We start from the raw sequence: 17,820 nt of genomic DNA on the forward strand, positions 1-17,820 counted from the left end.
CATCAAAGTGAAGTCTGTAACAAATTGATTGGGAGACATCGGGGAGATCGCTGTTCTCCAGCGGCTGGAGGCTGCTCGTCCTCCGGGGTTAACTTCCAGACTTCACGCTGGGGAAGAAGGCTGAAGTGCACCAATACAAGATGGACACGCCAGACGGACGTGCTGAATCACTGAAGCTGCTTTATTTTACTTGCACTGTTCAACAAAACTCCTTTTCCTCCGCTATCGCTCGCATATCTCTGTCTCCTCATTCTTTCTGTCACCGCTCTGTGCTCTCTCTCTCTTTCTCACTCACTAACTCGCTCCCGGGGGGAGGAGCGCACACCCCAGCTGGACGCACACACACATCTCACAACATATGAATAAGGAAAAACATCTCAATAAAATAATGACAGGCGTTCGCTTTGGCCTTGGGAGTTACGTTCAGCATTTGCTGTAAAGACATCTGGCTCCATCTAGCGTTCTGAATGGGTATAATGTCTAGACAGCAAATGTAAGACGACTCCCACTTTTCCAGTCTTATTTCAATGCAAAAACCACCGTCATATATTCGGGCCAATACGGTATATTCCGTATGTTCCGATACGTCACTCCGGAGTAGAAGCATAATGACAATAAAAAACGAATCCAAATCTCTAATCTCTTAAACACATTTACTGCTTAAAGTTTTTTCTTCGAATCATGCAAATACTGCTGGAAAGAGTTTTTATGTGCAGCGAATGAAGTTAAATAGCTTTCAAGAATGTAAGACGCTGCTGCTTTCACATGATGATCAGAAAATCTATATTGATAGAAGATGCTGCATATTTGTTGTATGTGTTTTGTCTCTGCCATTTATTGACCAAGTATCCTCATCAAAGCTGCTTTCTCCCCTTGTAGTCACTCCTGCTGGCAGAGAAGAAGCAGATTTTTCCTTTTGGATTGGCCGATTGTTCTCCAGGAGCTGCTCTATCAATGGGTTGTAGTTTTGGTGATTTTGCAAGGCTGAAGTCCTCATGGGTCAGGACCATGCTTTTGGCAGCCTTTCTCTTTGTGCTGATGATGTTTGCTATAAAGTCTTCCCCCCTTCTGCTCAACCCCATGGCTTTTAAAAGATCGCCTTCACCTCAATCTTCATTGCCCCGAGCGAACGGCCTCACCCGTTATCAAAATGAGACCCGCCAGCAACTTCCTCATGTTATAATTTTTGGGGTGGCAAAGGCAGGGACATATGCGCTGTTGAAAATGCTCAGCCTTCACAGTGGAGTGGCAGCAGCTCCGAGGGAGGTGCACTTCTTTGACTTGGAAAGTAACTATGAGAAGGGTTATTCTTGGTATGTCAGCCAAATGCCCTTCGCCTTCCCTGACCAGCTGACATTAGAGAAGACCCCTGGTTACTTCGGCAAGAGCTTTGTCCCTGAACGCATCCATCAGATGAACCCTGACATCAAGCTGCTACTCGTCGTCAGAGAGCCCACAGACCGGGTGGTGTCAGTGTACACCCATACATTGTACAAGAATATCATGGATCACAAGATTACCAAGACCTTTGAGGAATTTCTGTTGAATGATGGTCAACTCGATCTGGAACACAAGGGTCTCAATCATAGCTTGTACTATGCTCACATGCAGAACTGGCTCAAGTACTTCCCACTTAAAAGCTTTCACATTGTGGATGGGGATGAGTTGGTCAAGGACCCCGTACCAGAGATGAAAAAGGTGGAGAGATTCTTAGGGCTGGAACCACAAATAAATTCTTCATTTTTTGTCTTCAATGAAGAAAAAGGCTTCTACTGTTTGAAGGAACATGGACAAGAACAATGTTTAGGCAAGAACAAAGGCAGGGCTCACCCTTATGTGGAGCCTGACATCCTCCAGAAGCTCCACCAGTTCTTTCATGAACCCAACAAGAGGTTCTTTAAGCTTGTGGGTCGAACGTTCAACTGGAAATGAATGTTTGTGTGTCAATAATTTGGTGAAGAGTTGATTGAGGATAATCTCTAAGAACTGGGGGTGGGGGGGTCGTGACCGTGTTTCTCAAGAACTACATCACACTGCGTGGTCGGCGCTTAAATAATAGGAAGTCATTAATTCGTTCATACGTGATGTTTATCTACAGTAAGGCTGCACAAAAAAAAACCTCTTGGGAAGATCCTGTTTAATATAAAAATTGTACCGTAAAATTATGGGGTTAGAGTTAGTCCTGAGCCGCTGCCACAATGGGCCAACGTAACCCAATGTTTCTAAGATGCATGATTTTTTTTCAATGGTGGAGGGAAACCAGATAATCTGGACGAAAATCCCATTCAGACACAGATAGAACACGGAAACGCTACACAGAACAGCCATGTTGGGAATTCTGCGATTAGAACCCATGACCATCTTGCTGTGAGGTAACAGCGCTAACCACTATGCCATTGTCCTGTTTAATTGTCAGTATCAAGTTAAGTTCAAAGGACATGATCCAAATGCAGACAAAATGACAAACGTTCTTTAATCATAAAAACCAAAACCATTGAATCTTCAACAATGTAATAATAAACCTTTTTCTACTTCCTCATCACTCAAACAAAAGAACACCACACTTGGAAAACTTGGAAATGTACAGAAGATGCACCAGTGGAACAAGTATTTCTTCTCACTCAGTCTGCTGTAATTATCTGTTTGTGCTTTGCTTTAGCATTTCCATTTTCTGCATTTGTAATTCTTATTAAATAAAAGTCTTTGTGCAATTAAAAATATTCTGTGGTTTATGATCTACTGAAATGCTCACTTTTTTTAATCGTTATATTTTATGCTTTTCTGTACAATTAAACACCACGTTACACATTACATTTCTTCTTGAAATGTTTGTTTATTGATCTGCATGTTTGCTGTGTTGCATTCGTTAATTCTACCTCATAACAAAACATTTAAAGGAACTCAGCTGCTGCAGATATTATTGATTGCAAAAACACGACCTTTTCAAGAAGAGGCCCTTATAAATGTTTTGTTATAAAAAGAAGTGGCAATGCTGAAACTGGAAATGACTCAAGTCAACTACTTTCTTTAATTTAATTCAATTCAATTCAATTCAGTTTTATTTATATAGCGCCAGATCACAACAGAAAGTCATCTCAAGGTACTTTACAGGATTAGCAGGGAAAGACCTGCCGGGAAAGACAGAACCCAACTTGACCCACAAGAGCAAGCACTTTGGCAACAGAGGCAAGGAAAAACAAAAGAGAGACTGAGAGAGCGTGTGGCAAAGTATATCTGACGCTATTCCAATCCGACACTGAGGAGGAAGACTTCCATGGTTTCAGTGCACAGGAGGAAAATGAAGACAGCTCTCAGTGACTTTTACCGGTATGTTTTTTTAACCAGCCCTGTTAGTGCTGTGTTACTTCCGTATTGCTGCTGTGTTACTGCCGCGTTACAGGCACTGTCTGCTATTATTTATTATTAAAACTTTGAAAACTCTTTCTTTGTACCGTCTTTCTTTGTAAATATCTCATGTTTCAATGTGGGCACATGCGGCTTATGTACAAAATGGTTTTTCCTTTAAAAATGTACTGGGTGCGGCTTATAATCAGGTGTGCTCTATAGTCTGGAAATTACGGTAAATGCGTCACCCTGTATTTGAACCTCACTGGAGTATTTCCACTTGTAGCTGAAACTGCTGTGCACCCAAACCCAACAACAGTGACAACAATGGTGACAAAGAACAAGAGTGATTTTCTGGGTAGGGAATATTCAAGAATTTCCTGGGATTGTGTGTGAATGCAAATTTATGGGGGGAAAGGACATACTTTTAAACAATAAAAGACTAAATGCCCATTGTTGAGAATGAAAAATGTTGAACATATTCATCTCTAACAAATTTGTTCAGATTACTCTTGTAAATATATGTATTATTAACTCAGTTAAAGATCGTTGATGTTTCTAGGTGACTTTTTGCCATTACGACTTGACTGTCTGTGCTTGCTCACCACACCCTGAATGCCATTCTGTCTCCAGCTGTGTGGTGTACCCAACCCTTAGAAAAGAATGCACCTGCCTAACTTGCTTCAGTAAATTCTCTCAGTCGACTGAGACAGCCATATCATTTCTGCCAAATACTTCACGATTACAACACGGAGCAGATGCAGCAGTGAAGTCTCAACTGATCAGAGGTGAGTTTTTCATGAGATATCACAGATCTTCTGACATCTTGAACTATTGCTGCTGGGAACACAAAATCCAAACCAGGAACCAACACAAAACCTTTTCCTTTTTGTTTGACAGTCTTGATTAACACAATCCGAACATTCACACTCCAAAAAATAAAAAATTCTATTCAAACAGTAGCTCGTTACATTTTCAATGAAACAATCAGAAGATTAAATGTTCGCAAAACTTTGCAATGATTTGATAAAATATATTTAGTTAAATGAAATAGAAATCTAATCAGGGATTTAAATGTACATAAAGCTGTTTTCATTGCATGCATTTTAATGTATTTTAAATTAACAAATCCAAGTTTAGAAACAAGTAATGGGAGTGAATCTTGGAGCCAAAAGCAGCACTCTGTGGCAGGTAGGTCTAAAATGATCTTTTATTGCCACAGTTACAGGAGTCAGTAAACACAAGAAGGCAGATGGAGTCCAGGTAGGGAACAACAAGCTTGTAATTGTGGACAGAAAACAAAAGCCAGGACGGAACATCGGAGACAGGCAGAGTCAAACAGGCAATCATGAAAAGCTGGGAAGTCATGCATATGGGAGACAAGTCTAATCAGGGATCAAGTTATACAGGCTTTTGTACACACAACTTCAAGATTTCATATATTTAAGGATTTTCAAATTAACATTTCCTTCAAGGAGATTAGAAAAAGTGTTGTAATATTCATGTGATGTAATGTTATATAAATATCAGCATCAGTGTGTATATAATAATTCACAACTGAAATTCAGGTATTACATAATTATTAAATATAAGTTCACTTTTTTGGTCCAGTGAAATTAACCAAAAATAAAATTCTCTTGTGGACAGTTATGGTCAAAAATGTACAGAGTTATTTTCTTTTTTCTTTTTTTTTGCTACAAATGCAAGGCAGCGATATTGCCATTTCTTTGCAGTATTTACCAAATTTCATTTCCTCGAGCTTGTAAATAGGTGGATAATGCGTGAGATTTAGATTCAATGCTTGACATTCCATCTTTAAATGTGTGTTTATTGATCTGCATATTTGCGGTGTTGGATTCGTTAATTCTACCTTAAAACAAAAACAAAAAATGTAGAAAAATGAGCAACAGGAACGCAGCTGCTGCAGATGCTATATATTAAAAAAGACACCATTTTCAAGAAGAGGCACTTATAAATGTTGCATTGTATATATTTTGTTATAAAAAAGTGACAATGCGCTGACTGCTGAAACAGTAAATATCTGACACTATGATGAAAGTGGCTCAGTGGGTTGGGTCTTGGGCTGGGAAGCAGAGAAATCCACCGGTTCAGGGCCCAGCACAGATGAAATGAGGAATGTGTGCTGGTGGCTGGAGAGTGGCCAGTTTTACCCTCAGAGCACTGCCGAGGTGCCCTTGAGCAAGGTAATTAGCATTGTTTTGACAAGCTTGTAAGAGTATATGTTAGAATTAAGCAATGACATGTCATTTATTCAATTAAATTCTCAAAACAATGCTAAACTAAACGTGAATGTTTTACCATTTGTGACTCATATTTCCAGTCACATTAACTCTAAAATGCATTTTGAGTTTAATATACTTTTGGAAAGTTGTGTGAAGGTTCTCAGCATCCTAAAGACAGCACAATATTGTGTTTGTGCTCATTAAGAAAGATGCATCATATTGAACTGTCACTGAATGCAGTTTTAGTCCATGCATAAGGTACGACTAGAAAATTTGTTTATTTTGTAATTTCCAATTAACCTGACACGGACCGGTCAGAGTCAACCAAAGGGCCGTATGTGGCCCTGGGGCCATACAATGCCCAGGTCTGTACTAGGGTGGAGACGGAATTTGGTTGTGTGTTTGCATTGACAATAAAAAACTAATCTTAATCTCGAATCTCTTAAACACATTTACTGCTTAAAGCTTTTCTTGGAATCATGCAAATACTGCTGGGAAGAGTTTTTATGTGCAGCGAATGAAGTTAAATAGCTTTCAAGAATGTAAGACGCTGCTGCTTTCACATCATGATCAGAAAATCTATATTGATAGAAGATGCTGCATATTTGTTGGATGTGTTTTGTCTCTGCCATTTATTGACCATTGTATCCTCATCAAAGCTGCTTTCTCCCCTTGTAGTCACTCCTGCTGGCAGAGAAGAAGCAGATTTTTCCTTTTGGAGTGGACGATTGTCCTCCAGGAGCTGCTCTATCAATGGGTTGTAGTTTTGCTGATTTTGTCAGGCTGAAGTCCTCATGGGTCAGGACCTTGCTTTTGGCAGCCTTCCTCTTTGTGCTGATAATTTTTGCTATAAAGTCTTCCCCCATTCTCCTCAACCCCATGGCTGATAAGAGGCCGCCTTCTTTCCGAACTTCATCGCCCCGTGGAAATGGGGCCACCCGTTACCAAAACGAGACCCTCCAGCAACTTCCTCGTGCTATAATTATTGGGGTAAGAAAGGCGGGGACACGGGCGCTGCTAGAAATGCTTAACCTCCACAGTGGAGTGGCAGCAGCTCTGGAGGAGGTGCACTTCTTTGATAGGAAAACGTCCTACAAGATGGGCTTTCCTTGGTATGCCAGCCAAATGCCCTACTCCTTCCCTGACCAGCTGACATTAGAGAAGACCCCTGCTTACTTCACCACTAAACATGTCCCTGAACGCATCCATCAGATGAATCCTGACATCAAGCTGATACTCATTGTCAGAGAGCCCACAGACCGGGTGGTGTCGGACTACACCGAGTTATACCACATGCATATCGTTACGCAAGAGATCACTGGGACTGTTGAGGATATTCTGTTGAAGGACGGTGAGATCAATATGGAAGAAGATATTATCAGTTGTAGCTTGTACTATGTTCACATGGAGAACTGGCTCAAGTACTTCCCACTTAAAAACTTTCACATTGTGGATGGGGATGAGTTGGTCAAGGACCCCGTATCAGAGATGAAAAAGGTGGAGAGATTCTTAGGGCTGGAACCACAAATAAATTCTTCATTTTTTGTCTTCAATGAAGAAAAAGGTTTCTACTGTTTGAAAAGCAATGAGCAAGAACAATGTTTAGGCAAGAACAAAGGCAGGGCTCACCCTTATGTGGAGCCTGACATCCTCCAGAAGCTCCACCAGTTCTTTCATGAACCCAACAAGAGGTTCTTTAAGCTTGTGGGTCGTACGTTCAACTGGAAATGAATGTCTGTGTGTCAGTAATTTGGTGAAGAGTTGATTGAGGATAATCTCTAAGAACTGGGGGTGGGGGGGTCGTGACCGTGTTTCTCAAGAACGACATCACACTGCATGGTCGGCACTTAAATAATAGGAAGTCATTAATTCTTTCATATGTGATGTTTATCTACAGTAAGGCTGCACAAAAAAAAACCTCTTGAGAAGATTGTGTAATATAAAAATTGTACCGTAAAATTATGGGGTTAGAGTTAGTCCTGAGCCGCTGCCACAATGGGCCAACGTAACCCAATGTTTCTAAGATGCATGATTTTTTTTCAATGGTGGAGGGAAACCAGATAATCTGGACGAAAATTCCATTCAGACACAGAGAACACGGAAACGCTACACAGAACAGCCATGTTGGGAATTCTGCGATTAGAACCCATGACCATCTTGCTGTGAGGTAACAGCGCTAACCACTATGCCATTGTCCTGTTTAATTGTCAGTATCAAGTTAAGTTCAAAGGACATGATCCAAATGCAGACAAAATGACAAACGTTCTTTAATCGTAAAAAACAAAACCCTTAAATCTTCAACAATGTAATAATAAACTTTTTTCTACTTCCTCATCACTCAAACAAAAGAACACCACACTTGGAAAACTTGGAAATGTACAGAAGATGAACCAGTGGAACAAGTATTTCTTCTCACTCAGTCTGCTGTAATTATCTGTTTGTGCTTTGCTTTAGCATTTCCATTTTCTGCATTTGTAATTCTTATTAAATAAAAGTCTTTGTGCAATTAAAAATATTCTGTGGTTTATGATCTACTGAAATGCTCACTTTTTTTAATCGTTATATTTTATGCTTTTCTGTACAATTAAACACCACGTTACACATTACATTTCTTCTTGAAATGTTTGTTTATTGATCTGCATGTTTGCTGTGTTGCATTCGTTAATTCTACCTCATAACAAAACATTTAAAGGAACTCAGCTGCTGCAGATGTTATTTATTAAAAAGCACACCCTTTTCAAGAAGAAGCCCTTATAAATGTTGCATTGTATATATTTTGTTATAAAAAAAGTGACAATGCGCTGACCGCTGAAACTGGAAATATCTGACACTATGATGAAAGTGGCTCAGTGGGTTGGGACTTGGGCTGGGAAGCGGAGAAATCCACCCATTCAAGGCCCAGCCCAGATTAAACTAGAAAGACAATCAGAGATTGCAGACCCTCGCCTCCAATAGACTATTCAATCTTGTGAGACAGTAAACAGGGCTTCCGGATCAGAGGGGCCAAACCTGCTCTAGCTTGCTGCTCTGGAACGTACTACAAGACTCCTTCTGGACCAGAGCATGCGGAGAGGGCATAGGGTGAAGGCGCCGCCATGATCGGCGCACCCAGAACAATTGGGGGGGGGGGGGGTACCTTGCTCAAGGGCACCTCGACAGTGCTCTGAGGGTAAAACTGGCCGCTCTCCAGCCACCAGCACACATTCCTCATTACCCTCGCCGAAGAGGAGGCGAGGGTATTGCAATTGGGTTAGTTTGTCTGTCTGTTTGTTTGTCTGTTTGTTTGCTTGTCTGTCCGCGCGCATAACTCAAAAACGAGTAACCCAATCGACTTGAAATTTTTACACAAGCAAGGTTCTGTCCGTGGCTTGGTCCTCCCCGAGAATGGCGTTGATCCGGATCTGGATCCAGATTCTAGAATTATTTTTACATCTGGAATTGTGCCTGTGCTGTAAACTGCCACTTTAAGAGGGAGGGACACAAATGGCATGATGGGAAAAAGAGTCCAGAAGGTGTCTTGTAGTACGTTCCGGAGAGGCAAGCTAGAGCAGGTTTGGCCCCTCTGATCCAGAAGCCCTGTTTACTGTCTCACAAGATCGAATAGTCTTTTGGAGGCGAGGGTCTGCAATCTCTGATTGTCGTTTTCTAGTCGTTGGATGCGTTTTGTCTCTGCCATTTATTGACCAAGTATCCTCATCAAAGCTGCTTTCTCCCCTTGTAGTCACTCCTGCTGGTGGAGAAGAAGCAGATTTTTCCTTTTGGATTGGCCGATTGTTCTCCAGGAGCTGCTCTATCAATGGGTTGTAGTTTTGGTGATTTTGCAAGGCTGAAGTCCTTATGGGTCATGACCTTGCTTTTGGCAGCCTTCCTCTTTGTGCTGATGATGTTTGCTATACAGTCTTCCCCCCTTCTGCTCAACCCCATGGCTTTTAAAAGATCGCCTTCACCTCAATCTTCATTGCCCCGAGCGAACGGCCTCACCCGTTATCAAAATGAGACCCGCCAGCAACTTCCTCATGTTATAATTTTTGGGGTGGCAAAGGCAGGGACATCTGCGCTGTTGAGAATGCTCAGCCTTCACAGTGGAGTGGCAGCAGCTCCGAGGGAGGTGCACTTCTTTGACTCGGAAAGTAACTATGAGAAGGGTTATTCTTGGTATGTCAGCCAAATGCCCTTCGCCTTCCCTGACCAGCTGACATTAGAGAAGACCCCTGGTTACTTCGGCAAGAGCTTTGTCCCTGAACGCATCCATCAGATGAACCCTGACATCAAGCTGCTACTCGTCGTCAGAGAGCCCACAGAGCGGATGGTGTCAGGGTACACCCATACATTGTACAGTAATATCATGAAGCACAAGATTACCAAGACCTTCGAGGAATTTCTGTTGAATGATGGTCAACTCGATCTGGAATACAAGGGTCTCAATCATAGCTTGTACTATGCTCACATGCAGAACTGGCTCAAGTACTTCCCACTTAAAAACTTTCACATTGTGGATGGGGATGAGTTGGTCAAGGACCCCGTACCAGAGATGAAAAAGGTGGAGAGATTCTTAGGGCTGGAACCACAAATAAATTCTTCATTTTTTGTCTTCAATGAAGAAAAAGGCTTCTACTGTTTGAAGGAACATGGACAAGAACAATGTTTAGGCAAGAACAAAGGCAGGGCTCACCCTTATGTGGAGCCTGATATCCTCCAGAAGCTCCACCAGTTCTTTCATGAACCCAACAAGAGGTTCTTTAAGCTTGTGGGTCGTACGTTCAACTGGAAATGAATGTCTGTGTGTCAGTAATTTGGTGAAGAGTTGATTGAGGATAATCTCTAAGAACTGGGGGTGGGGGGGTTGTGACCGTGTTTCTCAAGAACTACATCACACTGCGTGGTCGGCGCTTAAATAATAGGAAGTCATTAATTCGTTTATATGTGATGTTTATCTGCATCACATATGAAAGTCTGTACAAAAAAAACCTCTTGAGAAGATTCTGTTTAATATAAAAATTGTACAGAAAAATTATGAGGTTAGAGTTAGTCCTGAGCTGCTGCCACAATGGGCGAACATAACCCAATGTCTCTAAGTTTTCTTTCAATGGTGGAGGGAAACCAGAGAAAGAATCCATTCAGACGCAGAGAGAACACGGAAACGCTACACAGAACAGCCATGTTGGGAATTCTGCGATTAGAACCCATGACCATCTTGCTGTGAGGTAACAGCGCTAACCACTATGCCATTGTCCTGTTTAATTGTCAGTATCAAGTTAAGTTCAAAGGACATGATCCAAATGCAGACAAAATGACAAACGTTCTTTAATCGTAAAAACCAAAACCATTAAATCTTCAACAATGTAATAATAAACATTTTTCTACTTCCTCATCATTCAAACAAAAGAACACCACACTTGGAAAACTTGGAAATGTACAGAAGATGCACCACTGGAACAAGTATTTCTTCTCACTCAGTCTGCTGTAATTATCTGTTTGTGCTTTGCTTTAGCATTTCCATTTTCTGCATTTGTAATTCTTATTAAATAAAAGTCTTTGTGCAATTAAAAATATTCTGTGGTTTATGATCTACTGAAATGCTCACTTTTTTTAATCGTTATATTTTATGCTTTTCTGTACAATTAAACACCACGTTACACATTACATTTCCTCTTGAAATGTTTGTTTATTGATCTGCATGTTTGCTGTGTTGCATTCGTTAATTCTACCTCATAACAAAACATTTAAAGGAACTCAGCTGCTGCATATATTATTGATTGCAAAAACACGACCTTTTCAAGAAGAAGCACTTGTAAATGTTTTGTTATAAAAAAAAAAGCGGCAATCCTGAAACTGGAAATGACTCAAGTCAACTACTTTCTTTAATTTAATTCAATTCAATTCAATTCAGTTTTATTTATATAGCACCAGATCACAACAGAAAGTCATTTCAAGGTACTTTACAGGATTAGCAGGGAATGACAGAACCCAACTTGACCCACAAGAGCAAGCACTTTGGTAACGGAGGCAAGGAAAAACTTCCCTTTAACAGGCAGAAATCTTGGACAGAACCTAGGCTCATGGTGGACGGCCATCTGTCTGACCGGCAGGGTTGAGAGAGAGAGAGAGAGAGAATGGCATGTCTCTTAAGTCCTACGTCCCTTGAATTCCCAGTTTAACTCTCTTATCACCTTTCAGTACACTCCGTGATCAAATCAGTCACTCTCATACTCTTAAAATAGGCAAAATCATCAAATTAAGTTAAATGAATTGAGCATTTACTGAACATGTAAACAATCAAACATATATTCCGTATGTTCCGATACGTCACTCCGGAGTATAAGTCGCATTAGTCAATTAATGCCTCATAAAGAAGAAGTAAAACAAAAATAAGTCACACTTCTTTGGGAAATTTATTTTGCACAAGCAAACACACAACACGTTAAAAATGACTGGTGTGTGGCTAAGTGCAGCACACACAACAACTGAAAGGAAAACACACCAACACACCAGACACTCAGTCAGCCTGCCGTGCATGCTACGTGCAGCATCAAGGAAAAGTATTAAAAATGTAATTATACGTACACAGGTTGTATTTAATCCATTTTATTAAATCTCTGGAAAAAACATTTCGCAACTGAGATTGCGGTTTCTTCATGTCATTCAACACACCTCTATAAACGCCGATAGCTGATTCAACGGCCTTTTGCACTTTATGTTATTTTCCATTCGCATCAATTTCAATCAAAATCTTACGGGATATCTGAAACGCGTGATCAGTTTGGTCCATAAGGCGGTGTCGATTGATTCCGGTGTTTTGTGGAACATTTACAGATAGAGAAATTCTTGCAAGATTTCAATTGAAATTCAGGCTGTCCCTCCTCACGAGATCTGAACGCTGAGCGAAATCTTGCGAGGATCCTGGATATTTTCATTGGAGCCCAATGAAAATATCTACACAACAAAAAACACAGCCGAGAAAGAAAAACCAAAAAGCCAGCTCTAATAAAAACCAGTCACAAAAAAAGAAAACGCCACGCAGGACCCGGGCGCACGGATCAGCTGCGGTCGGCGAGGACGAGGCGAGACCGAGGGACGGGAATGGCAGAAAGACGTGCTGCACGCAGAGACGAGAACCGAAGAGTAGTCCGACGGGGAACAGCGGGCGGAGCAGGGCTTATGAGGGCTGGTGGCGATTTGGCTCAATCTGCCTCAGGTGCGCCCGGGGTGACCGCAGCCAATCCCCACGCAGCAGGTCCAGGAGCGAGAGGCAGAAACAGGTGTGCGTAATAAGGCAAATTAACGAGTGCAGCAACATGACCCTCACATAAACATCAGTTAAACTTTAACTGATCAACACACGCACCCACACACATTCAACGCTGCACGCACACTGATGCGCAGAGTTGAATAATTTCATGTCATATAATTTCATTAAATCTTTTGTAAATACGGAGATTATGTGTGGTCTCCCCTTTTTGTCATAAACTGATGAGCCAGGTTTGTGACAGTATGTAAAAAATGCTGGTACAAATTTTTAAACAAAACACGTTAAATGTTGCCAATCAAATGATGAACAAGCTGTAGGTTCATTTATTTGTAAATCTGACTGTGCCTCACCAGACATGAACCCCACCGCACGTCACTGACCCCTGCACATGAGGGCTTTTAAACTGCGCCCGGGATTAAGTAATTATAGTCATCGCACAGTCACTTAACTTCCATTCTCCGGCCCGTCGTGTCCTTCAAACCACTTCAACCTCATGATGAGGGCATAACGCTTTGAGATCTATGGGTTATATGAATGGAGTGGCTGTCGGACAGAGAAATCTGTAGGCAATGAGGATGAAATAGGCTCCACCTGCTTGAGCTAATGGGGATGGATTGTAGATCAACTGGTTAAATGTGCTGACGGCATCAGTGTGTCTCGCCTCAGGCAATTGGCACAGACAAGAGACGAGTACAGTTTACGGCGCCCTCATTATTTGCACTCAATCACACTTTGATCCTCACTTGTATGTTTGAATGTATGTAAATTAATGTAGGACGTTGGTTGGTTGGACGTGCTACGGGCATGTCTGTAGAACCAACGATCTTGTTATGTATGTAGCTAATCAACATTTGAATCCCATCTCTGGTCTGTGCGGGAGTCTTTAAAGGAACAACATGTGGGTGTTTATTCAAACCTACAAGAGTAAACAACTCTACATTAGCATTTCTGGGTTGTATTACTGGCCTGAATCGGCCTCGATGGGCTGCTGGTGATTTGAATGTGCGATCTGAGCACAGTTCCTATAGCGTAAAGACCAACATGGCAGCTCTCAGCTCATTAACGCTCGGCGCTCTCACTCAAGCACACGTCTTCCTGAGAATCCACACCACAGCGGGAGAAATGACTGGGAGAAATAAGGAATAATCAAGGATCCATTCTGGCTGCGAGTCGACCTGAATACGGGGCTCCTCGCTGTCATCGAGGCTCGGCCGACACACTGCTGCCGTTATAATAAATGGGGCAGTGTGTGGACAGGACTGAGGGAAGGGCCTACAGTACAGTCACACTAATGCTTATGGAGAAGGAGCTTGCAAGCCTCTGCATGAACCCAGCCATGCAGAGGCTTGGTTCATGCAGAGGCTTGCTATCGTGCAACTTCTGTATTTTATACCCACAGTCTATATCTGGAGCAGCATCAGCACAAACAATCTGAATTACAGTTTTTATAAATCTATGAATAAGTGAGTAGGCAGTTGTGGTTTGATGCGGAGGATTGTTTTTTTTTTCTTTCTTTAATAACTCAGCCCCATCCCAACATTGGCATTCGCAACATTGTTTCTGTGCATCAAACACAAAGAGAGGAGAGCAAACAGATGAAAGAAAAAAGGTACAATTATGCTGTCAGGGAGAGGCTAGGCAAACCTTTTAATGCGACGCTATAAATTGCAGCACACACAAAGGAATACTTTCACCTCTCAAGGGGTAAGTATGAAGAATAAGTTGAAGGTTTTACAGATAATTAAATGGCAAATGAGTCACTTTGGATATTCTATAAAGTGTCGTGTGACTAAAACACCAACTGTATTCTTCTTGTAACAAATAAAAGATAATGGCCCATGGTTCTTTGTCATGACACAGATGTCTGCAATGATAGTAATAATATTTAATGTACAAGACATTCATTTTCTAGTCACCTCCATCCTTTGTCCATCAATCATCTCGCGGCCGTCAGCGCTGTGTCAGAAGCCCCGGGGCACAGGCAGAGTGACTAATGTTGTCTCAGTCGGCTCATCCCTGCACCAAAGGCCCCTAATATCCATCCAGCACTATCCGACCCTGGTGTCTACAGATTTCTATCATTGCTCCAAGCGTTAATTATTCACGCTGCAGAATCACACTCTCACCAGAGAGTTAGCCCGACTGCCTGCCCTCTCCCTCTCACTGATCTTATCTCGCTGGCTGTATGACACCATCTCATCCCTGCTGTAGATTAGAAAGCACAACAGCCCGGCTTGGTTAAAGTTTGGTTTTGGAAGCTCCCACTGTTCATGCCATTCTTGGAGTTTGCTGCTAACTGTTTTTAGCGGAATCGAGCCAAGGGCCTTCTTGTTGTGGGGCAACAGCGCCACCCACTGCGCCACCATGCTGCCCGACATGCTAACGTCGCTGAAGTTGATTAGTTTCGTAGTCTTTAAATGTACTAATTCATTAAATGACACACAAAACATGATGGTGCTGCATTAAAGTCTGGCTGCCACCACCACCGGCACTACAAGACATGCTTACGCCATCAACCGGCCTGAATGGCAGACTGAAAGACTGACATCCATGCAAGTGAAACATCAAACACACAACTTGTTTCCCGCACAGTTTGAGGCATCAGCTCTCAGTGGATCGGTTGAGTTATAAAATAACGTATCCATCACTCCCTGTAGTTCAACGGCTGGCTCTCCCCATCAGTCGCCAAGCTTAGGTCAGTGTGAAAAAACCTGCCGCACACAGGCAGCATCACTTTGCGGTTATTCTGCATAGACACAGACTGTCTCTGCAGCTGCTCCGTCCTCTTGATGTGGTTTATCATTGAAATCACTTGCGTCCACGCTGTGGAGTTCCGTGACTTTAACTTTAATCCAGAAACTTCCTTCACGGTCATCCTCACATGCATACACCCCACCCACATTCAACCTCTGTGCTCCTCAACCCCCCCCCCCCCCAAGCTGGGACTGTGGATCTTATTTCTCAGTGACAGATCTAGTGCAGGAGGAGAGGATGGCAGATCTTTTTTGGGGGGGGTGTTGGTGGGGGGCAGGATGAGCTGTCAGATTGACAGGCCTGTGGGTCTGTCACTGGGGGCCAAGGTGTAGAGATGTTCAGGGAGTTGGAGTTTGCAGCTCAAAAGATAAGCATCAGTGAGAATACGAGAGGCTAGATGGTAATCTTCTACAGGAAATCAGGCTATACCGTTGCAGAAAAACCACAGGAGAGACGCTGACCTTGTGTGCTTTTGCTCGGCTGCATCACTTCTGAGAAGAGGCCAGACGTCCGACTCACTGCACACAACAACAAGATCCTCTGATGTAGTACAGCGCTGTTTGAAAAAAGGCAAGTCGTGAGTAGAAGCTGTGCTGATCAAGTCAAACAAATCTGTTTCATTAATGGGTGATTTATTTATTTATTTTATGATTAAAGCATAATGGCAGAACGAAGAACACAATTTTTAACATGATGTATTTTGGGAACTGTTATCTCAAATGTCGTAAATCGTAGTTTGGATGAAGCTGTGTTAAATTGCCGAGCCGATTAAATGAAACACACTCCAAAGAGCTGAAGGGAACTGCCGTGTCGGGTGAATTTTCGGAGTGGCTTCACGGCTTGTGAGAGGCGTCTTTCAGCGAGCATAACCATTTGACCCACTGTTAATGCAGAAAGTAACAGCTTTTAGAACCCCATTACAGCAAAATGCAAGAATTTCCATGGACAATTTGAGTTTACCACAACGCTGGCACGATACCACAGTATCGGTTATTTAATTGCTGAGAGATTCGCACATGAAGATGTTGCGGAAAAAGAGCTTGATCGGTCAACAGCTTGAACACAAACTAATTTCGAAGAGAAGCTAAATTATTGCTTCAACCATCTGTTGTTTAAACACCCTTCACAGTTGATTGGCTTTATTCCTTCACATCGACCTACAGTACTTGTCAGTGCTTGAAGCAGAAAAACAGTAAGTGCCAGCATTCCACTTTGCCACACAGTGGTGTGTGTGTATAGACAGCAAATCTAAATCATTATATCTAAATGTCTTCACAGAATACATCATAATTAGGACACTGTCAATGATAAATATGGGGACAGCTGATAATTAGACGTTGAATTCCCACTGGTGAGCAAAAAAATACAATCCGATGTTTCCTTTAGCAAAAGTCCGGTCATCCTTGACTGACGTTATAGTCAAGAATGACCGGACTTTTGTTGCAGTACCTGCGTCACAAGGCTCAATGCTGCTAGGAAATGCGCTAACATTAAATGGCCACCATTCTCAGGCGTGTCATTGCTCGGGCCAGCATCGCCGTAAGGTTCATTTTACTTCAACTTGTCGTGGCCAGCCTGAGGTGAGACTCATGTAGTGCCCCCTGAGTGATACAGTTTATTCAGGACCATTATGAATGTCACGGTGAACCTGATACGGCGTGATCTGAAAAGAATAATCACAGGTTGCGAGCCTCATACAAGAAAAGGCCGGGATGCATTGAAGAATAATGAGCGCCAGCCCACTCCACTGGCAGCTGCCATAGTTGTGCACAGTTCTAGTTCTACCTCCACTTATGGTGATCACAAATTGCCAGTGAATAACAATGGAAACTGGAAAAGCATTCAGAAAGTGCAGACCTCCACCGAGCAGCTGATTGCCCTCGCAATTAGATTTACACTGTCCACACGGAGATCTGGATCATCGTCAAAATGCTCTAAATTGTTCTTGGTATCTTTAAACACCAACCATGAAACGCAAATGTCAATCTGAGTGTATTTTTTAATTTATTTCAATGTTAAAATGACCTCATTCTGGATCAGTTCCAGAAGACATTTTGCATGCATGAAGAAATATGCAATATTTTACAAGATGTGATTTAAAAAACATTTTTTTACAGCCTTCATTATAAGTAAATGAGAAAATCCATCTCATTGTGCCACTGGGACTGGCAACGAGTCACAAGAGTGATAGTTGAGTACTGGTGAGATCAGAGCACTGATGCATTCCCC

The 17,820-nt window shown here is 42.1% G+C and overlaps 3 protein-coding genes across 3 annotated transcripts; all 3 read left to right on the forward strand.

The window, feature by feature from the left end:
• The first annotated feature begins 1,008 nt into the window (after positions 1–1,008).
• On the forward strand, positions 1,009–3,153 carry LOC137894902 (heparan sulfate glucosamine 3-O-sulfotransferase 1-like). Its single transcript, XM_068740376.1, has one exon. It carries the CDS (start codon positions 1,009–1,011, stop codon positions 1,930–1,932), a length of 924 nt encoding a protein of 307 aa, XP_068596477.1. The 3' UTR covers positions 1,933–3,153.
• Positions 3,154–4,075: 922 nt separating this feature from the next.
• On the forward strand, positions 4,076–8,177 carry LOC137894853 (heparan sulfate glucosamine 3-O-sulfotransferase 1-like). Its single transcript, XM_068740329.1, has 2 exons — positions 4,076–4,133; positions 6,267–8,177. Exon 2 carries the CDS (start codon positions 6,342–6,344, stop codon positions 7,317–7,319), a length of 978 nt encoding a protein of 325 aa, XP_068596430.1. The 5' UTR covers positions 4,076–4,133; positions 6,267–6,341; the 3' UTR covers positions 7,320–8,177.
• Positions 8,178–9,432: 1,255 nt separating this feature from the next.
• LOC137894983 (heparan sulfate glucosamine 3-O-sulfotransferase 1-like) lies at positions 9,433–11,006 on the forward strand. The gene has a single exon (XM_068740460.1). It carries the CDS (start codon positions 9,433–9,435, stop codon positions 10,360–10,362), a length of 930 nt encoding a protein of 309 aa, XP_068596561.1. The 3' UTR covers positions 10,363–11,006.
• Positions 11,007–17,820: the final 6,814 nt, after the last annotated feature.

The sequence above is a fragment of the Brachionichthys hirsutus genome, chromosome 6 (genome assembly GCF_040956055.1).
Source record: "Brachionichthys hirsutus isolate HB-005 chromosome 6, CSIRO-AGI_Bhir_v1, whole genome shotgun sequence".
NCBI lineage: Eukaryota > Metazoa > Chordata > Actinopteri > Lophiiformes > Brachionichthyidae > Brachionichthys > Brachionichthys hirsutus.

Bases quoted from the DNA above. Each gene is read 5' to 3' on its own strand.
- LOC137894902 (XM_068740376.1), top strand. From the start codon at position 1,009: ATGCTTTTGGCAGCCTTTCTCTTTGTGCTGATGATGTTTGCTATAAAG.
- LOC137894853 (XM_068740329.1), top strand. From the start codon at position 6,342: ATGGGTTGTAGTTTTGCTGATTTTGTCAGGCTGAAGTCCTCATGGGTC.
- LOC137894983 (XM_068740460.1), top strand. From the start codon at position 9,433: ATGACCTTGCTTTTGGCAGCCTTCCTCTTTGTGCTGATGATGTTTGCT.